General features: G+C 25.9%; 2 protein-coding genes across 3 annotated transcripts in view; one reads left to right on the plus strand and one right to left on the minus strand.

Moving 5' to 3' along the window:
• LOC107173708 (lysosome membrane protein 2-like) overlaps positions 1 to 18353 on the plus strand; it is a 30523-nt gene extending 12170 nt beyond the window's left edge. Inside the window, exons 2-11 of one of the 2 annotated variants that reach the window (XM_015524343.2) lie at positions 5464 to 5797; positions 15405 to 15502; positions 15570 to 15733; positions 15818 to 15959; positions 16566 to 16775; positions 16907 to 17155; positions 17225 to 17363; positions 17471 to 17589; positions 17667 to 17795; positions 17862 to 18353. In XM_015524343.2, the coding sequence (XP_015379829.1) occupies positions 5602 to 5797; positions 15405 to 15502; positions 15570 to 15733; positions 15818 to 15959; positions 16566 to 16775; positions 16907 to 17155; positions 17225 to 17363; positions 17471 to 17589; positions 17667 to 17795; positions 17862 to 18086 (1671 nt within the window). In that variant the 5' untranslated portion in view covers positions 5464 to 5601 and the 3' untranslated portion in view covers positions 18087 to 18353. Of the gene's footprint in view, positions 1 to 5340; positions 5798 to 15404; positions 15503 to 15569; positions 15734 to 15817; positions 15960 to 16565; positions 16776 to 16906; positions 17156 to 17224; positions 17364 to 17470; positions 17590 to 17666; positions 17796 to 17861 lie in introns of those variants that run through there. The other variant, XM_015524344.2, reaches the window with a different exon arrangement.
• Positions 18354 to 19451: 1098 nt separating this feature from the next.
• Positions 19452 to 26862, minus strand: Ocrl (Oculocerebrorenal syndrome of Lowe). The gene is made up of 17 exons (XM_015524381.2): positions 26245 to 26862; positions 25973 to 26156; positions 25677 to 25808; positions 25471 to 25604; positions 25282 to 25403; positions 25055 to 25225; positions 23198 to 23360; positions 22964 to 23142; positions 22606 to 22827; positions 22390 to 22525; positions 22038 to 22314; positions 21838 to 21975; positions 21684 to 21781; positions 21407 to 21587; positions 21211 to 21338; positions 21033 to 21144; positions 19452 to 20758 (listed from the first exon to the last, which is right to left on the minus strand). Exons 1-17 carry the CDS (start codon positions 26299 to 26301, stop codon positions 20601 to 20603), a joined length of 2592 nt encoding a protein of 863 aa, XP_015379867.2. The 5' UTR covers positions 26302 to 26862; the 3' UTR covers positions 19452 to 20600.
• Positions 26863 to 27320: the final 458 nt, after the last annotated feature.

The following is a 27320-nucleotide window of genomic DNA, read 5'->3' on the forward strand; positions in this document are numbered from 1 at the left end:
TACTCATATGCTATTGTTTAAGAAAATATGTACATAAGTAATCACAATTTTATTAAAAGCATATGAAGCTTAAATTTGTATAAAACTCATTATTATTTTTCTGTAAATATTGACAGAAATCGGCCAAAAACCTTAAAAACAATATAAGGTCCCAGTTAATTTTTTATTGAAAATAATTTATTTTAAATTAAATTTAAAAAAATTAAAAATGTTGAATAACTAGGGGTTGATAAAAAGTTCTATTTTTTTTTCTTGCAAATATCTATAAATCTAAAAAATACAAATTTAAAAATTTGTTTTATAGTCATTTCATATTCAAATACAACAAAATTATAATTTAAACGAAAAAAAAAATTGATATTTTAATAATAATATACATTTTTTTATTCGTCTTACATTGCTATTGGCAGCAGTGGCCATTAGTTATTGTATCAATTATAATATTTTTATTAATGAATAAAGTTTTTAAATTAAATATGTTATTTAGATTAAATTTTAAAATATAGATTTTCCTAAAAATATTAAAGCTTGATTGCTGGTGCGTTCGGTCCGAGTGCTGCGTCTAGGATGTTAAAAATGTTGAGGTTTTTGAGTTCATTTGTGTACCTATTAGATACGTTATGTAAAAATATGGCTGACTGAAAGTTCGGTACCAAGGTAATAGTGCACATTGGTTTTTATTAATTTTCTTGGAGAACTCATGTGGTAAACGTTTGTGCCCAATTGGGTTCAATATGTAATATTACTGAATAGATTAAATAATAATTTAAATGTAAATAAATAAATCAAATTAAGTAGTGCACAAATTATCATTCTATATTTTCTATTATTTTTAGTTGTTTTAAAATAACGAATTAATTCTTATGTATTGTAACTTTAACTAATTGAATGACATTTAATTGTTTTGAACCAATGGTCCCAGTTGTCGTAGTTTGAAAATCAATATCATAAAAAAATTATAATCATAATCATTATTTTACATGTGTAAATGGAAAATAATTATTTATCTACTAATATTTAATTTATTTGTTTTTGAGATTTTCAGTTTATATTTGTTATTATGGTTTATGCATAGGTAGTAAGTATTTGTTATTTATTCAATAAGAAAAGCATCAGGACTTTTTTGTTTTGTGTCAAATTTACATTAAATTGCTTACCATAATTATGGACTCAACATAATTATTTATAAAATGTGTGATTTATTACATTACATTAATAATTTTGAATTTGAATAATCTGTTAAAAAATATATTGTACCTGTAAATTATTGATACCTACATAAAACATAGCTGAGTTTAAGGTTTAAGTGTATAAATATAATGATGTTATTTTACTTTAAGTTACTAATTTTAATATTACACATTTAAATAATCTATAATTAAATGAAAGGATTAAAAGGATGCTACACAACCATTTGTTGTCTCCGTCTTAGAAATGGATAACATACCAAATTTAAGCTCAGTAGATCAGATTTAGCTCCTTTAGTTTAAACATTAGTGTGAATCGACCTATTATGAAACTTGGTGTTAAGAACATTATCTTATTATCTGGGTTTTTTACGATACTTCAATTTTGTAGCAAGTTATGCGTATATAAATAGCGTAAATTGAAAATGCTCATAACTCACTTAAAAACTAAGTTATCGTAAAAAACCCACATGCAAACACAGATAATGTTCTTCACATCAAGTTTCAGAATAGGTTGATTTACTCCAACTTTTAAACTAAACGGAATTAAACGTGGTCTGTTATGCGTAAATTTGCAATGTTACGAACTTGTAATAAGGTGGAGTTAACAAATATGTGTGTAGCGTCTTCTTAATGAGCTATGAGTAAATTTGTTAAAATTAGTATACCTACTACCTACCCTACCCTACATTGTATGTAAAATGAGATTTATAAACGTATCTATGAGTCATTTTTTGTCATGTGTATGTCCTGTGGATAGCGGTAGATTGGCTAAAAATGTTGGGTCGGGAAATTACAATCTGAAGTTACAGGGCCACTCAATACATTAAAATAATTAATAATAATCTTCAAAAAAAAATTTATTATTTGTTTTTATGACCACCTAAATTACTTATTATATAACCCTTTCTAAAAAATAAGATGTGAAAATTGATATATTTTTACTACTTTATTATAAAGTGATGACAGTCATACAATTTTTGTTTATAACACACTATTATAAAGTTATTTGTTCATTGCTTCGCTCAGAATATAAAACATTAAAACAAATTTTATAAAAATGTTGATAGTTTGAAAGAAAACTAATTAACTCGTGTATGCTACTTAGTGCAGCCAAAATGACATCCAAAATATCGTGATGCGAGATACGACAACAAGCAATTTAGACACTCAGTTAAATATTGTCAAACAATTTGTAATGCAAATACATCGGCCCAGAGTTTTAGTACGAGGATCTATATCCACCGGAAACTTTTCCGGTATCCTCCGGTGGGTCAGTCCGCTGATGCTTGTGAATACAGCATAATAAGTGCTTAGATTATACAATTTACAAGTATAAAAAAAATATGAGTAATTATAATTTATAAAAGAAGATAATATTAACAGGAAACATGTTATTTCCTGAACAATTGTTTAAGAACAAAATCTCATTAAAAGCTAAAATAATATTTTTATCAATAAATATCTAGGTTGTTGAATTTCATACTTAGAAATTATTAATCTCACTTTAGACGTCCTCCAATAATGTACTTCACTCTCAGATTGTAGTCGTTTTTAAGTTGTGGCCGTGACATCTCACCAATGTAATCACATTCTAGGTGCTATAGTATTTTAGTCTTTTTGTCTTTTTTTTTTTTTAAACTTGGCATTTACCCCCATGTTGGCACAAATGGTGTGTCATATTACTAAATTTAGAACGAATCGTGTGTTGTTTTCAAATTGTGATTGAATTTTGTTCGGATAGACAGAAATAATCATCTTTTATCACTACTAATTTTAATTATTAAGCTGTCTTAAACTATTATTTACACCGTAGCGGATTTTGATTATATTTTATAGTGTTGTATTATGTGAATATCGGTAGGTAAGCAATAGTAGATATACGTAGATGGTTATATCATTATATGAACGATCCTTTTTTTTATAGCATATTTGTGATTAGATAATTATGTATAGATAGATATGTAGGTATAGTTATTCACTTTAATCAAGGTCTAGATTAGCGGATTTAACTTAATGATAATTCGATACAATAACACTAATATTAATGATTTAGGTCTCAAATTATTAATATTGAAAAAAAATAATGAATTTGAACTTCGAACAAAGTTAATACAATAGTTTTATAAATATAATATATATTATAATGTTATTTAAAATAATATTATTATGGATGACCTACGAAAATGCATAGTTCATTATGAAATATTGGATTAGAATCAAATGTTGCGTCGGTAAAAGCTAATGAGTAATACTAAGTAATATTAAAGTAAAAATAAAAAATAAATAGTAAATGATAAACAACATTTATGTCTAAAGCAATCGACTGTATACGATAAAACCTCTCAAGGGTAAACACACAACACGATAGAGGAATCAAAATGTGTTTGCTATTAAAGGGTGTCTTATTAGAGGGAGGGGTATTTTCCGACGTATTTATACTTGATTATATCCTCTAAAAATTATCTATATGATTGATATGATTGAAGATATAGAATTATTGTTTTCTATTAGATTGCCTGTGTATACTGTATAGGGATTATGGTAGATTAGGTACCCTATAGCCTTATAGGTACCTAGGTATTACATTTGTCACAGATTGGGCACGACTACGTGGATAATTTTGTATATGTAATATGTTTGGATGGTTTTTTGGTTTAGATGTAAGATGCTTTAATTGTTGAGCCAAATTTTTATAAAAGGATATTAAAAAAAAAAAAAAAAATGTATGGATAGGTAAAAAATCGAATAATATTTTATCGTGTTTTTACGTTGTTTATGGTTGGTTCTCTTATATATCTGATGCATAACATTTATGATAGAATCTATTATACATAGGTAATTTAGTATTATTCTGAAAACGCTGCAGGTTTTATAATAGTTAAATCGATTTTAAATGAGCACAGCTGCACACGTATTTATAGCTTGTATAGAAGCTATTATATTTGTTTAATCTGCACTTAACTAATCACGTGTAACTCACGATTATAATTCTAAAAGAAATTTTCCAAAATATTTTTTAAATATGATTTATAGGATTTAATTTCATAAAAATAAATCACCAACTCTCTTAAATCTAATTTTATTAATTAGTATCCGTAATGTCCTAATTATTGCTATTGATAAAACATTGAAATATCTTTGACTGAAAATTGAACTCAAAATGCTATAAAGGAAAAAATAAATCAAAATTAAGGTAATTTATGTATATGTTTTTACTTTTACTGTTTAAATTGGACGTTGATTATTTTATAATACTTGTAAATAATATTTCACGTTAATTGTAAGTTGAAAAATTTCTAAAAAAAAAAAAAATACAATGGATAACTTATTATAATATTGTAATACCAATCACCATGTATAAGAGTTTAACACTTCTAAAATTATTATATTTTTAATATTAGGTACAATGATAATTATCTTAAACTTTAAGCCCAATAGCCTATGTTGCCGGAGTGTATGATGTACAATTAAAAAAAAATTATCTTAAGAAAAAAAAGTGTTAAGTAAATAACTGTCAGCCAATGGCCCAGTTTCCGAGTCTTATCTCAATTAAACAAAAAAACGTAAACATTAATAATATTTCATATTATGTATAAAACAATTCCGGTTAAAACAATAATATTGTTATTTGCAGCTTATCAATTGATTTAGGTATCATTTTAGGCTTCTCACTGCGAGCAAGTATCTATATTGATATATAACCTTGCTTTTTGTTTGTTCAGAGACAGTACCTACTTAAGGGATGTAAACTGTTTTTAAAAAATTTCTAATTTGATTAATGATTATCTTAAATTTGTTTGGTATACTGCGTTAAGACGAATTAATATCCTGAATATTTCTTCTGCAAATAATTTATAAAATTGTGTTCTGATAGAATTAATATATGTTTTTGTATAGAATATTTCGATGTAATTATATAATGTATAATTAAACACTATGTAAATTATTAATTCATCAATAATTATAATACTACGTTGGTCTTCCTCAGACCGTAGTGCGCGTACAAAAATTTAAAGTATCGAACTCCTCAAATAGGCAGATAAATTAAAACAGTGGTGTGCGTCGTTAGTTCAAGAGTCACATAACTTTTATCAGGTTTGATAAGAACTATAGCGGGGCGTGTACTATCCGCGTGTAATAAACTACATGGATGCCAAACAGTGTACAGTTAAACGCCTTAAATGACACACACGTGTTGATTGTTCTTTTTCGTGACGTACCTACCCAAGGAAATAATATAAAATTTGCTTAAGAGTTATTCGTTTTTGTATAGTGCTTGAATATAATGTTTACTCGGACCACCCAATGGACTTTCGACAATAAGAGGCTCTGTGTTGCCTGAGTTTTTTCACACAAACGGTGATTTCTTCCATTACCTACAAAATTTTATTTTTCTTGAAATTTTCTCAACATGCCGACTGAAACTCCAAGCTCGAGATATTCGCCTGTGGATACGCGCGTCGAAGAACGTGTCGCTACTACTGAACTTCCCAAGGTCAAAGATACTGCAAACGATGAAGATGGATATATAACCAAGATGAAACATTTTCTGACCACAGCAACATTGGCCAATAGCTCAAAGACCAAACCATCCAAGAATTGTAATTGTAAGTAATTAACATTATTCCACATAGATTTGCTTTGACGCACATAAAGGAGGTTATTTATGATTACACTTATTTTTAAGCATATATATGATACGTGATTGATGTAATTGTCCAATTCATTTTTATAATAATCAATAAGTAATTATCAACAGACTAAATTACTCATATTTATAGAAACTGATTAAATAATTGCAACTTAGAAAAAATAAGAATAAAATAACAGGTTGTATAAGCTTATTTACCCAATACTCGACTATGGTTTCTCAGTTAACACAATTTTTGGAACAATGTATTGAATTATTATACTCAAAAATTATTTTTGAGTTTTATAACGTTTAGTTTATAGAAATAGTTTCAAATTATAAGTTAGAGTGTTCCAACGTGTAGAATTAAACATTTTAAGAACACTCATACATTTTTAGATTGTGTATAACATTAAAAAAATTAATAAAAAATTAATCATAATTTCAAAATGTCATGTATCTATTTATTAATCAAATTTTATTAAAATGAATATTAATATTTTTTCGTGACTAGAAGAATTATTACATTTCATCGTAATTTGATTAAATACTCATAAAAAAATCGAAATTATCATTTTTGAAATTCATGGTTAACGTGTAGTAGGTTGATATAACTAACCTTGTGTGGTAACTAAATTTTTAAAAAATACCACAAGTTTTAAAGCAGTAGAAAATAAAATGTTTAATTAATATTCAGTTATGCCTATAACATATGATTATGTTTGAAGTGTTACACCCGCTTTTTACTAGAAAAATAACTTGATCACTGATTTATCAAACCTGTATACTATATATAATATATATACATTATACATACTACTTTGATGCTTATAATTTAAAATTTATATTAGTCAAGTTAATATTTTTTGATATTTTCCATTTGTAAAAGCAATTCTGGTGATTTAATAATTATGAACTGATTATATAATTGAATACTAAATTATTATTTGATATATACATTTTTGTTATATTTTTAAAATGAGGCGTAATATAAAAATATACAAATACATTATTTTCATAAATCACCAAATTGGTGATGAGTGATGATTGATTAGTAATTAGAAATTATTACGATAAGAAAAATATGATCTGATTACTAAAATTATTACTATTTATACCTACCTCTCAATTTTATTTTTAACCTATAAATGAACAAAACTCTATGTCCATTTAATAATCTTTCCCTTGATATTTTTTGTTATGTGAAGACTACTGAACTGCGTGTGAAGGTCTTTAGCTACCTTTCAATGAGTGGGTTTATAGCTTATAAAATGAAAAAAAAATTTGTTGCATATTTCGAAATTAGTATGTAGGTACCTGATACCTACGTTATATCATGTTTACATATTATATTTATGTTAAAAGGCTCTTGAATTTTTTAAAGTATAAAGCATATCGGATGAATAAATATAATTGTAGAAATAATGTCATCACGTATACGTAGTTGATGAACAATGACTAATAAGTGTTAGATAACAGGCGAGTTACGAGTCGTAATTATTCAGTACTTTTTATTATCTAAAATATATATTAACGCAGTTATATTGTTTAGTTAAGTTAAACATTTCTAAACGTTTGCTCATTAATAATAATATATTGATTGAAGTATGAATTTATATAACTGTTAATATAGTTATGGTGTATTAACCAATCCTTCCAAACTTATTCTATCATAGTACATACAATAACATTATGTACTAATTTAATATTAATGTATAACTCAATAAAATAATACTATATAGTTAATAATACACGTGAAGGTTATATAAAAATCTAAACAATAAGTTGGTAAAACATTTCTACCATGTAGGTACCTATTTTTAAAAATGGTATAAAAATTTGCTGCGAAAGTTGGAACCTTTATGGTTTTTTTTTTTTGGTCTCAGTTTTAGTTCAATTCCTAGAAAAATAAGAACATAGGTTCAGATTACGATACAATCTTAGAAAAAATATGTTTGATCTCGGTACTATAAAATTAAAAATGTCTATATCTGTTAATACTCATTTTATACATGTGATGTGCGTCGAAATGATCAAACCCTTAAGTACTCTCAAAATTTCAGTTTTTGCTTCTAAAATATCCATTTAAAAAATTCCGTTCCACAACCAGTTTTTTCGGAGACGGGTTGTCACTTGTCATCCTATATACTTCTGAATAAAAATGGTCATCAATTTATTTATATTACAATTATTATTATTGGTAAATACGACCGGTTTAAAAAAGTTCAACCATTCCATGTATCATATAATTTTTAAGTATTATTGCCAATTGTTATTGATTTAGGTTAGTACTGATGAAATGGATAAAAGTAATGGCGTGAATTAGCGTATGGTGATTAAATAAATAAAATATAATTTAATAGCTTAAAATTAGTCTGAATATATTAAAAATTACATTGTGTATAAAAAATAATAATAAACGTTAAGTTCCTACGGTTATTATTTTTTAATTCTAACAAAATAACTTAAGTCGTTAGAGCAAATGACTTGCTTATATTGACTTAAAATTAATAATCTCATCAATATAAATAAAAAAAAAAGTTTTAATCAAGTACAAATTTTAAATGTCTACTTATAAATATTTCAAAAAGATCATAATATTTTGAAAATTACACATCTAGAAAATTACATTTTCTTTGATGAAAAAAATACACATAATGGTGTTCAATGGATAAAATCAGTGAATTAATCGCGTTTCGTTAAGAATCTAAAATCGAATTTCAATCGAGTACCTAGTTATTAGTATAAATTGAGATTTAAAGTATAGATTATTTGAGTGGATCATAGTATGTAGGACCGTAAAATGTTTGACTCGTTACTCATTATAACTATAAACTACCTCATTTGAAATTGATAACCGTTGATACAATTTTTGATTCCCGTTCAAAATGCTGAAAATGTAATCAAGGTTTCTCACGATGATCTGACATATGGAATAACCTTTGTTGTATTCAAAAAATTGTTTTCTGTATAATTCATAGATACTTGCGCTACATTTTTAGTATACATTTTATTTTATACTGAAAATAAAAAACTTAAAAATTAATAAAAAAATTTTTTGCATAAATTCAAAATAGCCTATTTGTAAATCTGATTATAAGAACAATACTTTGATGGCCAAAAGATTTATCTAAATGAAGTAGTTTTTTTTTAGAATTTTTTTAAAATCCAATATATTTTTGGTTAAATTAATTTGGATTGTAATATTAGTCTAATAACTCTTTTAAAAATATGATTTTTGAGAATTTGCTAATATGAGTATATTTCTTAAATTATTAACTTATCATATAATATTAACAATATTTGCTATACGTTTAATTAGCATATTTTTGTCGAATCTTTCTGAGACACCTTGTATATGGTTCCTTATAACTCATAAGTTATATTTTTATAGCAATTTGAAAATATGTAGCAATTTTTTTTATCGAACAATTAAAATTATCTAGATAAAAGTAATGCAATAATGATGTATTAAGTATATAATATTTAAAAATGTTTACCTTTAAGGCTCGAAAATGTGATATACAAACTATATAATATATAATTGCAGTTATTATTGCATTAAGAAACTATCAACAATTGGGTTTCATAATTGTATTTTATAAGTGACTGCTGCAATTAGTTTATTTGGTTGATAGAATGCAGTATAAGATGATGTTATTTAAATATTTCTAAAAATTATATACAGACTTGGGAGTTTATAATGCCATCATAAAACAAATTATGAAATCTATTTCAGTTTAATGATTAGCATGCATTTTTTTTTTTTTTTTTTTAAGAAGCAATGCATTTTATTTAAAAATTTCAGCAAATGGGTTTTTGATTTTCGATATTTTAAATTTCAATCATCGAACTTATGTGCTGCGTGTTAATGTATTGAAATTACCTTCTTTAGTTAACAAGTTTTATATTTCTCCAAAACATAAAAATACTAAAAAATAAAAATGTATCATCAGTTGGTAAAAACAAAAAGAAACTTTGTCCATTCCCCTATACTTACTATAATATTATACTCCTCAATACTTACGAATATATTGCAGGTTTTCCTTGATTATTTTATTATCACAAGGATTCATTGTCAGTCGCATTGCCCGTTGATCTCGTCAATCGCCATGTCAAAAATCATATCCCGATAGTCTATACTAACATTCATAATAGTTCGGTAATATCGTTCTATACCGTATCAGGGTCACCGATTATTGTAACGTTTCGGAGAAAGTCGTGATTAATTGGCTTCAGACCTCCAAGATTAATTAATATATAATATTTAATAGTTTTAATATACCCTATATTATTGGTTTTTAATATATCAACTTTCAATTGTACTTTAATACGATAATAATAACTACGTTTTAATGTTTTATAAATAAAAATATAGAACCTCGAATTAATCTCGAACATTGCTTATTGTCTCTAAGATATACATATTTATTAATATTTCAATCAAAATTCTAAAGGCTCATATATGCAGATATGCTTATCATAAAAATATATATTGTGTATCGAGAATCCAAATTCATTTAAGTTATAGTGAATAGTTTGAGGATTATGTAAATGCTTTATATTGTAATGTTTTTAATTTGGAAAACTATATTGAATATAGTATGAATTTCGTAGATTGGCCTGTATAAATCTCCAGTAAATTTTTCATTACAAATCAATTGTTATTAATTGTTCATAAATCATAACTATTTTTTATAGATTGACCTATGTTTAACTCCAGTAAATTATTATTAACCAATTTTTGATTACGTTCAGTTATTTTTAATCAATAGCAATATATAGGTACTGTAATATTAAAGTGGACTGACCTATTGTCATTCTTAAACACAACAATATTATATAATGTGCTCACCGGAAGTTTGTTTATAAATATTTTAATTTTAAAGCAATAATTATGATATTTTCTAAATCATTTTAAATAATCTCCTCCGAGTATCATATTTATATACTCGTATTTTTTAATTTTTAATAAAAAAAGTTGGAAGTAGGATACAAATTTCCTTACTAATATCAAAGATCATCTATATCTATAATACTGTAAAATATTGGATTTTATTAACTTTTTACTATATTTATTATTTTACAATAGGTGCCTACTACCTAATAGTTCTATTCGACGCTGAAATTTCCAGTTTTTGTGGCTACTACCTAATAGTTATATTCGACGCTGAAATTTCCAGTTTTTCGTTCATAATTTACTTGATTATATTTGCTTATCTCATATCTGTATGACTGTATATGCATTGATAATTTAAACTAGATAGGTTATATGTATATTTGTATATAATAAAAAACATAGAATGTACAAGTATTTATTAAATTATAATTTAAAGGTTTATAATTATGTTGTACAAAGCGTGTATTTCCCGTAGCTATTTACATTATAGACAAATATTTGTGCTTATTTAGCTATTACATGATAATGATGATTGATGATGATGAATGATAATTTATGATTATTGAGTACATTAAAATTTAGTTTAATTTTAATCAAAGTATGTACTTTTAAATCTAAAATGATTGAGAAATCTAATTGAGTTATTTTTAAATTATTTAATAGTACTTAAAATGAAGGTATTACTTTGGTTAAAGTGCAGGCTAAATTAAAATAAAACTACAGATATTTGGTGTTTTGATTTTTAAGTTTTGCAAAGTTATTATTTTAATTATACTGTAATACTATCAAAGTTTTGCACAATATCAAATTATAAAATTAGATTAAATATTTAAAAGGACTACATGATGTGTACCTATATGATATTTGATTGAATTTCGAAGGTAAAAATTATAAAATGATCCTAAAACATTTGAAGACAATGATAAATAGTTAAAATTGTATTGATAAACTAGAATGATGTTTTTTTTTTTTTAAGATCATCGCTTATTGAATATAAGTAATTTCCCCCCAAAAAACGATTATTACAACTATATTTTATTGAAATAATTTAAATATTACCTATTAAGTATTTAAGTATTCTTAATTATACATTTAACTAAATATCTAAAACCACTGGAGACATGAGCGTTATTTTTAGTTTAAAAAATTCAATTTCATTACATTTTTTAACGCTTAAATTAGGTATAACTACTATACCCAGAGCCTGATTTACCAAATATATGGCCAAGGACAAAATATAAAATTGGGCATATGTAATAAATAAATTGGACCATGTGTAATATACTAATATTATATTACATAATCAATATTAGTCACTGACCACGTAGGCCCAGGACAAATGATGTCTATTTTGTATTTTTGTCCATGTGTAAATATGGTTATTTATAGTAATTTCATTATTTATGAGTAAAACTGTAAAGATAGTACCTAGTTATAAAATATAATTTATAATCGAATTTAAATTGTATTCATTTGATCCAATAACATAAAATTATGTAGGTGCCTACCATAAAACGATTAGGTACTTGTTATTTACCTATTCTATTTATTATTCAATAATAAAAAAAATAGTAAAAATAAGGTAAATTGGTATTTCTAGCTTATGGTTCATAAAATTATATTTTAATAGTATTTCAATAAATAGCTATTAATTTAGTTAAATGGAATTTTGATTGAATGAATGTTCATATTTGTATTACTACGAGTTAATACCTTCATTTTCTAAATTAAATAATTAACGATGATGGTTATACTTCTGTTCATTGCAAATGATCCACAATTTATTATATGTACCTATCTTGTTACCAAAGTATAATAGGTATAGGTATCTTAATTATTAATAATAGCGCTTTTATTGATTGTGATTTTTTCCAAGTTTAATTCAATTTTAATTAAATTCATGACTGTAATATAATGGTTATATTTTTTTAAAGCATTTTTTCCTTATTTGATCGTTTACTATTTTAAAATGTTGTTTATTTATATGTTCATTGATATATTTATTATTTATCTTATCAACATTTACCCGATAGGTACGAGTTGAAATAATGGAATGTTATAGAATTCTCATTTATCTAATTAGAACAACTAAACCTACTAATACTAAAACATTATATACCTTATATTTAACAATATTTAATACCTACTTCCCGCGATTTATGACTAATGACTAATGAGTAATATTATTACTTAATTATAGGTAAATAGTAAATACTAATCACTTATGAATTATAATACAATAATGCTAATAATAACGATACCTAAAGTAAATAATACAATTTTTGGAGCGTCATAACTTATTAGGTATCATATTTTGATCAACTATAAAAATTATAAGTACAATAACTTTTAATTAAGAAATCAAAACAAAAAATGTAACGACATTAATAAATATTTATTTTATATTATATAGGAGTCTAATATATCTATAGCTACTAGCTAGTATACTACTTTTTATTTCATCATTAATATATACTTGTATTGTACACAAATATAACAATATCGGTAAAGTAATAAAAGTATCTGTGCAGGTAAACAGGTACACGGGAATCAACTCGTACCTAACCTTTTTTTTTTATTCTGTATTTATACTATAAAGGTAATTTTAGGCGGTTAAAAATGATCAGAAGTCTTTAGTTGTAAGTTTTTATCAGTCTTATCTTTTTATTGTGATAATGCCTAGTCCATACTCCATTGTTCATTCATTTATATTTTTAACTCTTAAAATATTGAATAGCCAAGTGCTCATGAGAATTTAATCAAAGTTATTTTTTATTTTTAAAGGGCTCAGAGGAATATTCCCCCCATAATTATGAATGTATGCCACCGAATGAGCCATGAATCATAAAGAGTCAATATGTCAACAACGACATAATAATATTTTTGTTATTAATTAATAAATAAAATTATATACTTAATAGGTACTTAATTTAATATTATAACTTATAAGTATTCTAATCTCTAACAAGTTATTATTTATAAAATATAAAATAGATGTCATATCTGTGGCTATTCGTTTTTGAAATAAGTACCAATAAAAACTAATATCGATTTTGTCGATAGCTATACCCACTAATCTTTCGTAAATATTTCTGTATTTCCAAATTGTTGTTTTCGTTTGCTCGATTATTTGAAAAAGTACTAGGATTTTTATTCCCCCAAAGTACTATAGGTGGATTCAAATTTTTACTTTGTATATTTACCTTCAAAGTTGTGAAATTAAAGCTTTTTTGCTCCTAAAAGTAATACTGCACACATCAACAATATAAAATGAAAATTTTTTAAATTTAAATCTAAAACAAAAAAATGTATTTATAAATAACTGTAACTAATGGCCTTTGTCGCCGATGTTTATTAGAACAAAAAAAAATGTATATTGTATATATATACAATACAACAAATTGTAACCATACATATATTAAAACTAATAAAGATATAATTTCATAATAATGGTAACATATTGTTCATAAGGATGTAGGTATACTGTATAGGTATTTGGAAAGCGTGAGCTCAATGACGTCAAGACATACCTAATACCTTCAAACATTGTAAAAACAAGAGCTCTAACGAGTGGGTTAATCTGCTTACTAAACGTAATTTAAAATCCATCTTTTTATAAACCTTTAATATTAACCTTAGCGACCTTGAATTTTATCACAATTCATAAAGGTAGAATTTCGGGTTTCAGTTTAATTTGACTATTCCAACATTTATTAAATTTTTACTAAGTAATAAGTTTATATAGTGTATACCTAATATGTAAATATATAAAAATAGATATTAATGTAGGTAGACGTTAGTATTAAAATTCAAAAAAGTTCATAGTCCTTTTTTTTAAATAAAAATTATTTAATTTACAATCAATATTAAAAACAAAAATGTATTATATAAACCTAACTTTAAGACATTGATTAGGGAAGTTATCCAATTAGGACCTTTTGGGCGAGATCTTAACTTGTTTAAAAATTAAAATATCGTAAAACCCTACGTACCAACACTGATACTGTTCTTATTTCTTACCATTAAGTTTGATAATAGGACACTGGACAATCCACTCTAATATTAAAGCTTACCACAAAGATGATAGAATTGGTTCTGCTGAACGAAAATGTGTTGTATTGTATCTGTATGTTTGAAAGACTGAGGCAACATATAAATAATATATACGTTTTATAAAAAAAATATTTAAACAAAAATTAATTCAATTTTGATTGTTGAAATGTGTACAAAGATTTTATGTCATGTGTTATTTTATGACAAAAAATTGATGTTGGTGAACTTAGCGATGCAAACGTAACAAATATCTTTAAAACTTATCTAAGAAATTTGTTCCTACTTAGTTTGAAATTTTTTTCGTTTAGTGAACTACATAAAAAAAACTAACTTCCATATTTTTTTACTAATGTCCAACCAACATGAAATTCACCGATTAACTAACATCTAAGAAATGTAGGTATAGGTATAGTATTTTACTAATTAATATTTTATTAATCCTTCAATAATTGTTATGATGGTAAAAACTTTCTGTAGTTATTTCAAATCTTAGAGTAAACCTTGTTTGTGCTGTTTTTAATATTTATTATTTTCCTATTATTTATTACTATGAATAATGTGTTAATGTTTATAAATAAAATCCAAATCTATTTTACTAATATTATGCTTTTCAATTTGAATTTGTTTGCAGATTCCTGTGCATTATTATTTATACTTGGATTTGTATTAAGTTTATTCCTCACAATATTCATATGGTTCACAGATTTATATACAAACGAATTATACAAGGTATACGTTTTAAAATATTCAAAATAAGTTATTTACAATAAAATCTAAAATTGTTTTTATTTCATAGAGACTAACAATTCAAAACGGTAGTTTGTTGTATGATTCGTGGAAAGAACCACCAGTTAGACCGCTAATGTGTGTGTATGTATTTAACTATACAAACGTTAACGAATATATGACTGGTGTACATCAGAAACTCAAAGTCCAACAAGTTGGGCCTTATTGTTATAGGTTAATATTTTTCAATTTTTTCTGATATTTATTTTCGTAAAATTTTATTGTAAAACTATAATTTAATTCAAATTATTTTTTTAGGGAAACTTTATACAGGGTAAACATAACTGATCATAAAAATGGTTCTCAAACATTTAATGAAATGAAAGTTCAAGAATATGCTTATGATGTATCCAATGGAACAGATAGTGATATTATTATAGTACCAGACATTCCATACATAGTGAGCCATCTTCAAATCATAGTTTATTTTTGTAACTACTTTACGACTAATTTATAGTTGTAAAATCATGACAAATATTATGATATAATTTATTGTATCTATCTTGTGGGTCACACTACACCTTTACCTACATGTATTGCCCTTGAATCTTTAATAAAGTACCAACACTTTTTACACAAATGAATTTTCAATCAATTAAAATTTTCCAATTTATACAATAAATAAAATACCTATAATTGGATAGATTGGTATCTACTAATAGTACCTATTATAATATAGAACGTGTTTGGTGCATCTCAAATATAAATATTATGCAAAGCAAATAATTAAAAATAAAAATAAAAATTTCAATGTTCGACTTTATTGTGTATTATCCTATAAATAAATAAACCCAATTTCCTTCCAAATATTAAAAAAATAATATAAAAAATTAACAATTAATATACAATAAATAGTAATTGACGTACGAGTATACATCATTTATATAATACAATTGCATTATATTCTTACTGTATGAAATATCAAACACAAAATTCTAAAATATATTCTCAAATTAATTGATATTAAACTAAAAGAGGTACATTTATATTTTATTTATTGTTTTAGAGTGCTATAGCTTTAACCATAGATGAGAATTTTCTCATAAGAAATGCCATGACATCGTTTTTGAATCATGTGTCCAATTTCCCGTTTGTCACTGTTAGTGTCTATGATTTTTGTTTCGGTTACCAAGATGGCGTGATAAGGACATTAGCCGCAATGGCTAAGTTGGCCAATAAGCCAGTTCCATTCGAAAAATTTGGTTTACTTATTAAGGTAAATAAAATATATATCATATAAGATGCTAATTGAATTTTAAGATTTATTGTAGTAGCCTTGTTGAAGTTTCATAAGTTACGAGTAGATATATATATACTTATTACCCATATTTCATAATTTTTTTTTAGAGAATTGGAGTTAATCCTGATCGTTTGACTGTAACTAATGGCCTCGATAATCTGAATGAAATGGGTCAAGTGATACATCTTAATGGAAAATCAATGTTACACCCGTGGAGTACTGATGAGTGTAATTCAGTAGGTGGAAGTGATGGAATGTTTTTTCCAAGACTGAGAGTTCAACAGGGAGAAACTTTATACTTATTTCATAAGGATTCTTGTAGGAAGTTGCCAATGACTTTCCATTCTAAAGAAAAAGTAAATACCAGCACTTGATAAAAATTGAGTTTTAATTTTAATTTTAATTGTTTTTTTTTTCCATTCAAGATAAAAAATGGTGTGATTGGTCATAGATATTTTTTGTCCATAAATTCATTCAATAACTCTATTCCTGAGAACCGCTGTTATTGCACTAGCACACCTTGTATGCCCGATGGTATATTCGATATGGGCAAATGTTCTACTCGTAAGATTTCCATAGAAAAATCGATATTATAATATTATATGATTTATTAAATTGCACAAATTCAATTATAATTCATAAAACGTATTGTTAATATTGTTGTTACTTAGGTTCACCGGTAGTTGTATCACGTGCTCATTTTCTACACTCAGATCCATCGCTATTGGACGCGGTCGAAGGTCTCAATCCTGATCCAAAAAAACACGAATTTACATGGCTTATAGATCCTGTAAATAGCGCAATAAAGTCTTATGAAAATATTCAAACGATTACTGACAGTATGGTTATTGTTTTTTTCCCCCTTAGATTCTCGGAATAACGATGGAAACCCAAATGAGAATACAGCTCAACATCCAAGTGCGTAATCCACACGGTTACGGTTCGCTGTCGACAATACCAGATAATACCATATTGCCATTCACCTGGTTTGAACTCGTAAGTTTGTTTACTCGTGACTACGATTATGTGTATCGCTAAAAATAACGTTTTTTTTTTTTTCAGAAAACTGGTGATGTGTCGCCAAAGCTGAACATGTTACTGTTCCATTTAACTTTCACTGTTCACTGGCTTCAGACGTTCCTGATGTGTTTGAGTCTAGTTGGATTGTTAGGCACGTCTTTTTGCCTAATGCGTATGCTAAATAGACGTTTAAGCAACAATATTGTGATAATTTCAAATGAAATACAACTAAAAGATAGGCATGCTGAAAAAATTCCTATTTGTTAATTCGATTACTTACTTTTGTTGTTTATTTTAATGTAAATCAATATTTTTTTTAAAGTATGTATGTTTATTATTTAATTGTACATATTAATCTATCATATTTTCAATTATTTTTTAGTGAAATATCTTTAATGCTCATTTTTTTTTTGTCAAATTACTATTGATAGAATTTTTATACATTATAATTTTATTTTATGTACCAACGTGTATATAAGATAATTATCTATTATTTGTAAAATCAATAAAATAGTAGTGAAAATAAGATCATAATATGTGGTGCAAGTGTATATTCCCAATCACAGGTAGTACCTAACCATTTTTTGGTAAGCTCGATATTTAAACGTGCTGACATGGTGTATCTCCACCCTAGTCCCTAAAACGTATTATTGTTATACATTTTTTTTTAGTAGGTACCTAACTACCAAATGTTGAAATGTCTATGAATTTCTTCGAGCAGAACAAACAATCGAATGAACTGAATTTTGAGCCCCTAGGCTATTAGTATTTTTGTGGAGTGTCAGAGGTGGCGAGGGGGTAAGAAGTAGAAACTTTTCCACAGTTCTAAAGTTTTGAAAAAAATGCTTATTTCCAAAATATCTTATTTTACCAATTTATAATACCACATTTTACTTGTTCTGTATATGACGTGTCTGGGGAAATCTCTTCCTCACCATGATCACATTATAAGGATGAACTGGTAATAAAATAAACGACCGGGATTATACTTATTGTGAATAATAATATAGAAGATTTAGGTAAATTATAATAAATCAGGTTTCTCTTAGGAGGCTCATATTTTTGAATCTAATACTTAGTTCCCATTTATCTAGTGAATGAAACAGAGATTGGTTATGTGCCATCGTAAAATTGGGGTGAAGTCAGTCCGAGGGTATGAGTATTATTATGGAAGGTTAGTTAAGGTAGTTGTTGATGACCCACAAAATGTTTAACCAATTATTTACTACCTAGGTAGGTACCTATAATTGTGTACGAATTTTGTTCTAATTCCAACCAAAAACATTTTTCAAGCATTTGGAATTTCCGGCTTCCATATCCATCCTAACAAATTTATTGTTTTGATGCTAGAATTAGTCTTGTATTTTGAACAAATATTATATACTTGTTTGATATTTAGTTGTAAATAATGCCATTAGGAGTTTCCCTGTATATAACTGGTCTTGTAGAATGTGAAGTAGATGTATTAAAAAACAAAAAGTATTTTAATAATATTTCAGTGTATATCTTCAATCTAATATAACTCTAACTCTGTCTTGCCTCTAAAATTACCTAATTATAATACCACTGTTGATTCATGCTTAAGTATCTCAAAAATGTTAAAAAAGGAATATTGGTAAAAACTAACAGAAATCAAAATAAATATGATTATATTTGATAAATAAATAAATATATTTTTTTATTTATAAACAAAAGTCGTCTAAAATAAATTAAACAGACAGGTATATAATATAATTATCACAGAGGAAAACTATAAGCTAAAAATAAAATTATTTCAATAAGTACACAAATAGCAAGAGCAAAAAAAAAAAAATAATAATACATAATTTAAAATTATTAAAAACAGCATGAATGGTTATTTAGTATACAGTGTACAAATAAAAGCAGTAAAATACATTTTATTATTAGTATTGTATTAAAAGCACAAATAGTATGTTAAGCTGGCCACATTAAATTTATCAGTCAATTTTTTTGTAAATAAAAAAAAATCTACTGTATTTCCCTATGGTGATGATTTTGTTTGAAAACTTTTACTTTTACTTTAAATTATTAATTAAAATTGTCTAAGATTTATTTATTTCTAAATATTGAACGAATATTTATTTATTTTTTTATAAGCATTTTAAGTTTAGATTAGAGGGGATGGGGAAGTTTGTACCACAAATACGTAGAGTAACCCTACTACTTCACACATATAATACTAAATAATATAAATATAATGAGAACACGTTTAAATATAATATATTAATGTATAGTAAATATAAGCCCGTTTAATATTGCACATGATAAAAGTGATTATATATAATAATGGGAATATTTTTAGGGCCAGTAACTTTTTCCAGCCCTGAATGTTAGGCATGTTTTACTGTTGAAAATGTAAACCAAAAGATATTGCGACTTAAATTAATATTTAACTTTTACCATTTGGAAATATTAATAGATTATTATAAATAATAATAATGATAAGATTTAAGAGTATTGAAGAATATAATTTTATCTAAATAAATAAATAGGCACACATAATTTATGCCAGATAATAATAAAAATACATTTCAACCTTTTAAGTCTTAAAATATTAGTTATTATGCTTAGTAAATAATTTATACTATACATAATTTTTATACCAAGCATTTGCTTTTAAGATCATGTTCATTTTAAGCTTTATTTAATTTAAAAAGGTCAATTTTTTTACAAAATTTTTTAAATTAAAATCAATTTGTGATGATTAAAATGTTTTGTTAATAACTACAAGACATGATCAATGATCATATTACTTAACATCTAAAATGATGTATTGATTATTAGATCACTTTGATCATTGACTAGAAAATGGTATACAAAATTGGTCTTCTTCCTTGACATAGAAGTTCTAGTATTGCCAGATTTATCTGAACGGGATCTGGGAGGATCTCGGATAAATATTTCACCAAAAACAGATGCTAGAATCAGTATAACATTGATTAAGTTTTAATTATTTAAAATTTATTTAAAATGTCATAAATAAATACCATTAGTAAGTTACCATTGGTAATATATGAATGTTAAATTAAATGACAGGATCCAATCAATTGGTTAGGGTATGTTTTGTAGAAAATGGAAACATTAATCAAGTAAAATAAGAAAATACTAAATAATACTTAAGTAGCAGAATGGTGTAGGGATTTAAAGAGCTGTGATGCTTAATTTAAAAAAATATATATAAAACTAACTAACCGATAGTTTTAACATCTAATTTGTTATCATTAACATGATTCAATAATTCTTGAAGAAATGCACAAAGGTATAAAAATACATTTTTACTTCTCTCCGGTAGTTGAGAAATAATCTGAATAATAGAATATAAATTAAAAAATGAAAATAAATTACAATTGAATAATAAAACAATACTGACTTGTTTACATTGACTGTAATAAGATACTGCAGATAAACAAGTTGCATGCAAATTATATGGTATTATCGGTTCTGATGTACTGTCTAATAGTATTAATAGAGCTTCAGCTACAGAATGCACACTACCAGCTGAAATAAGATTTAAAAAATAATAGTTAATGTTAAATTTTTTTATAAGTTATTTTATCAAACCATACGTAAAGCATCTGGCGATCCATTATCTAACCAATTTCGTATCTGGATAAATTCAGATCTGAGACCAGATTGTTCAAATAAATGTTCTTGTTTAAGACCATGTCTGTATAAATGATCCACAAGATACCATACTTCTTTAGGTACTGGGTAAGGATCCGAAGTCATATTGCTTTTATTATTTTCCTTAAAAATATACATTAAAAATTATCACCACGAGAGAAAATAAACCTTAAATATAGATAAATGAAAAACAAGTATAATATATTAATTATTACTTACCAGTTCCATAAGTTTCCCAAATGGTATATTTATAATAGGAACTTTCAAATAGCAAAGTGTTTCTAATGAACAACCAAAACAACTTCGCTCGTAGTTACCTAAATAATTCAGTCTAAATTATTGAGAAAACATTATTGTTACTTGAGTTATATACCTGTAACAGTTATAAAGATATCTTTTCCGCCTTCTAAATGTAATACTAAAATATCATACAACTTGTCTTGACCACTGATCATTTTGTATGATGATTTTTTATCAATCAAGACTTCTAAAGTAATATCACATTTTTCACCTAAAAAATTATTATTTTATTATTATGTTATCTGACATTAAATAGGTACTTTAAAAATTTACCAGGATCAATAAAACTCATAAAAGGCTCAATTCGCAACCATTCTTTACAATATGTAGAATCATCTAATTTTTTAATAAATTCAAACTGTACAGGAACTTGTCCAGTATTGGCAACTGTAAGTTCTTTTAATTGAGGTTCCATAAACTTCACCTTGTGGAAAATTATTTCAGTGTTATCAACCATAACTTGAGGTAAATATTCATTTTCTGCTTTGTCTAATTTTTTCATTATATGTTCATGAATTTTTCTGTACTTTGTCAAATCAACAACTTTTACCTAATCAAGTTTAATTTAAATAACCTACCTAATCAAGTTTAATTTTAAAACTACCAAAATTAAATAGATATTTACTTCAGATTCAAATAATGCGCTGACTGGTTTGTGATCACTGATCAATAAATTAGGATGACTTCTATAAGCAAGTTGTTTAATTGAATTGCCTCGCCATAATATTCGGTCACACCATGCAGGAGCACGATTCTTCTCACTTATCAAATATACACAAATTAATGTATTTTATACTATAATTATAATTTATCATTTACACATAACAAATATAAAACATACCTGCTGTCCCAGTCATTGGTACCCGGATCATATTTATAGGTAGGAAGGAAATTAATTGAACCCTCCTTATAACCTTTAAAGACATTTCCTGCCCGATGTTGTTGCTTTAGTTGATCTGCTTCTAAAACGTTTTTAAAATTATTTTTGCGTACTAAATCTTTTACAGATATTGGATCCAATTCAGTTATCCTATAATTGAGGTCACCAAACCAATAAACTTGACTAAAACAAAAAAAAAATTGAAAAAATTATAATAGTAAATTATAAAATTTTAATACATTTTAATGCACTCAGTCTGAAAGTTATATTTTTAAAATAACTATTGATTTTTAATTTTTTTTGTGTATGTGTTACTCACTTATGATCCTTAATAGTTTTTGGCGGTGTAAAATTTGAAAATACCATTCTTGAACATATATTTTGATAATCTTGGTTTCGTCTTTCATATTCTTCAACATGGGCTGCTAAATGTGTATTTACAAAACATAAAGAAGTATTATGGAAATCCATGCGAACTGCAACTCCACCTTTATTTCCCTACAATAAAGTTTAATAATTATGATTGTTTCTTAATATTTAAATAAAAATTTACCAATTTGCCCATAATTCCAGTACCAACAGTATCAGTAGCAACATTTTTGACATGTTCCATGTGTTTATTTTTAACAAACACTATAAGCATCATTCCAACCAATCGAACTAATGACACTTTTTTATAATTACCATTGGAATTTAGACTTTTTGTTACTGCTTGTCTAATTAATAATAAAAATACATTCAATTATTTATATTTAAAAAAAATTTATTATTAACTTAAAAGTCACTTAAAGATTTTTATATAAAAATTAAATTCTTAAATTCTACTACACTGAAACCTCGGTATCTTAAAGTCGTAATGGACTAAAAAAAAAATTTGATGTATCGAAACTTCTAGCTAGCGAGGGAATTTAAAACATAAATAAAATTTTAAAATAAAAATTTTTAATTATTGGGAAAAATGTGTATTTATACATTGCATACATATTATGTTATATTAGTATTTGTCATTTGGGTAAGCATACATTGTCTAAAAAATGATGTCAAATTGATAACAAAGTGTTAGCAGGAATATTGAAATCTGTCGCAATATCTTTTTTTCTTTTCACACCTTTTTCAACTTCTTTTATAATTTTTAATTTGTCACCAACATTTAAGCACTTCAAAGATCGTTTATTTGACATTGTAAAGAAAAAACACACGTCTTAATGAAATATAACACAAAACATATATTTAATTAAAATCACGAATAAGTACAAACGACAGAATTACGACTAAATAAAATCAGAAGAGTCCATGTAACTTTATCGTCGTTATCGGTCACTAACTAAACTATATAAATATCAACATTATTATATACAACGTTGTGTGTATAAGCTCTATCATTTATCTTATATTTAATAGTCTGGGAATTTTCTACGTTATCTAATCTGTCATATATTCGAGTTAGTGAATCATAATAGGCGTTGGGTACCGGATAATGACTTCGACTTATGGAAATTCGATATATCGAAATAACTTAATACTTAAGTCCAATACTGAATGATCGGGACTGAACAAAAAATTCGAAATACAGAAACTTCGAGATACCGAGGTTTCACTGTATAATATAATAATTTTCTCCTAAAATTAAAACCGTAACGGTTACGGCATAACCTATCTATAAGTCATACAGAATCACTCTCTGGGATAACACTAATCAAACACAAAATTCATACAAATATTCCAAGCTATCTGTCTCTGCATGATTGTTAAAGTCCTTTGTAAGTCATAATTATTACATTACATAATGATGTAGCATTGTAGTAGATAGTATAGAATACCATTCAAATCACTCAACTTAATTCCAATGCACTTATGGAAAACCCAGCCAGACGCCTGAAAATCGAATGGCCCAGAGATATCAACATTCAACATACATCACACTATTCATATATATTTGTATTTCTCTCTAAAATTATTACCCATGCCTAGAAGCTTAAAATGTGAAATTCTTATTCAATGTATTTTTTTTCTTTCACTGCCTCATTTTAAAATCATTATCACTTATTTAATCATTGTATAGATCATAAATTAATTCAATTAAAAAAAAAAAAAAAATGTAGTAACTAATTATAGAATTATAGGTGTAAATTATTAAATAAAATAGGTTATTTTTCATAAATACTAACGAAATTTGTTGTTTTATACTTAATTTGAATTTACACAAGTGTCTTTAAATACATATAAGTTAACATACTATAACAGCAGTGATTGACTAATTGACTGTCCATTCAATTAAATATAATAGAAATGTTCATATGTTAGAATATATTAGGTTGATAAATCAATAATATAAAGTTTTGATATGCTTAAAGTACAAGTAGTGAAGTCTGATTATAATCAAAAATATTAAATTTTATAATCAACTTACAACCATTCTTCTTCTCGTGGAGAATCATTAAAAAGAAAAGCTTCTTTACTTAGGTCAAGTTCTTGAAAACCAATGGCATAAATATCAGGCGGTTCAGAATCACAAGTTAGCCAATCATTTAGTGAAGACAATGTGGGTTGGCCATTGACATTCCAAGTGCCAATATAAATACTAAAAAATAAATAAATATAAATATAAAGTTAAATTGTATGAAAAATGATAATGACCGAAAATTTTGTGCATTAGTATATTGTTCTTCACTCAAAATCATTTGTCGCTGTATAACACTTTCTCGAGAACTTGTATGTGTTCCAGTTGGAAATGATAAATCATTTTCAGAAACAGCCATCTTTTAAATATAATACATAATTAAATTACTAATAATACTTTTAATAAACATGAAATATTAGGTATACATTAGCTGTTATTATACTATTAGATGTATTATCACCATTGATATTCATCATCAAACCTAATTCCAAGTCAATATCATTTATATTATACTTTTTCAACCATTGAAAATCCAGTGTCTGTTGATTTTTCAAATAAACTGTAAGAAAATAGAATATTTTATAGTAATTATTAAATCATGAAATATTATTATTTAGAGTTAAATACTAACGGTCCATTGATCTAGATAATTCATTAAAAAAATGATTAGTTTCATGACCTGAATCCATTCCCATAAATAATTTTAAATTCCGTGCTGATAAGTTAATATAAATATCAGAGTTAGATTCTGCTGACAATGAATCTAAACATGATATAGTTATAATTAATTTTAATAATTTATAAATAATATCTATTTTACAAGTAATATTTATACTTGGTTACTCATAAATAATCACATTTAAAAAGGATTTTACCAAAATATTCCATAAATGGTATGTTCTAAGATAGGAAATTAATAGTGTTTACCTATATCACATTTGAAATCATTATCAATGGGCACAACAAAGTTGATTGTGAGGTCTGTAAATGCTTGTGGTGGATTTCTTGATGTTGTAAATATAAACAATCCAAATGATAGATTACGTTCAACCAAGGCTAATAATCGGTGAGCCTTGGGAGACCAGCCTTGCAACAGTACACCTTCATGGAGCTAAGTAATGGAGACATTTGTTAAGAAAGTATGATTGAATATTCATACATAAGTTTAAGTATAAATTTAATAATTAGCTACTAATTACCGCCACTACATTGTCACCAGCGTTCAATTTATCTTTCATAATAGTAGATAGGTCCATTGTAGAATAAAATAAAATCCACAGGTATAGCAACAGCTTAAACCGTACTCGACGGTTCGTTAAAATAGCCACCACGGACGATTAAAATACTACCAAGAGCAAATTGTAATATTTAAAATGAAACTACTCGCACCTCCTTCAAGAAATAGTACTGAACAATGTACACAAACAAATAACAATAGTGATAATAATACACCTATATAATTATTTATTATTAATATTGTAGTGGTGTAGTGCTGCTGGTGTACACACTATATAATTAAAATACCAATGAATATTTTATCATCATTATTTATTTACGTATGAGATAGAATGCATAGAGACATGGAATTGTAAGTCATGAAGACTGGAATAAACCAATTAGCTGAATGTACGTGTTTAAAAGTCCGTGTCGTGTATAGTCGATTCATTATTCATATACATAATAATTAACACTATTTAATTTTCAACTTATAATTATTGCTCAAAGCTTGTTACTTATATTAGACGTCCAAAACTGAATCATTGATAGTTGATACTAAAATTGACAAGACTGTATTATTGATATTAAACTATTATCTAAGGACAAGACATACAAATTAAAGCATTATTTATACTTGGCCGCCACATATTATAACTTACTATATAAGTGACTGATATAGTCAGTGATATCACATAATGCATAGTAAAAGATTAAAGGCTTAATGCTGGATCACAACCTTTTGCTCCACAAAACAGTTGTTCCAATTTGTTTGAATCCATTAAACATCCAAAAATTCTGTAGCTTAAATTTTATTCCAATCCAAGAAAGTTCATATTTTAGCACAGACTTCTATACTTATTAAAGAAGTCTGTGTATTTTAGTTCCCAATGACCAATTGTTCCACTATCTATTTATCCCACTAGCTAATACTTCCAATATATTTTTGTATTTAGAGACCGTCGCGCGTCGTGGTAAAAGCTGGTTACACACGGAGCGGTTTAGCCGCGCGCGGTCGCGGTTTTTATCCGCCGCGGTTTTTCTTTAAAAATTAAACACC

Source organism: Diuraphis noxia, unplaced genomic scaffold (genome assembly GCF_037042655.1).
Source record: "Diuraphis noxia isolate RWA-SAM2 unplaced genomic scaffold, SU_Dnox_SAM2 contig0005, whole genome shotgun sequence".
Classification (NCBI taxonomy): Eukaryota; Metazoa; Arthropoda; class Insecta; order Hemiptera; family Aphididae; genus Diuraphis; species Diuraphis noxia.

What these genes read in the sequence shown, in the direction of transcription:
- Ocrl (XM_015524381.2), bottom strand. Translation starts at nt 26,301, where the DNA reads ATGGACCTATCTACTATTATGAAAGATAAATTGAACGCTGGTGACAAT. An exon ending in ACCAATGACTGGGACAGCAG is followed by an intron (nt 22,526 to 22,605) that starts GTATGTTTTATA and finishes ATATTTGATAAG; the next exon opens with TGAGAAGAATCGTGCTCCTG. An exon ending in TATCTTTATAACTGTTACAG is followed by an intron (nt 21,782 to 21,837) that starts GTATATAACTCA and finishes TGAATTATTTAG; the next exon opens with GTAACTACGAGCGAAGTTGT.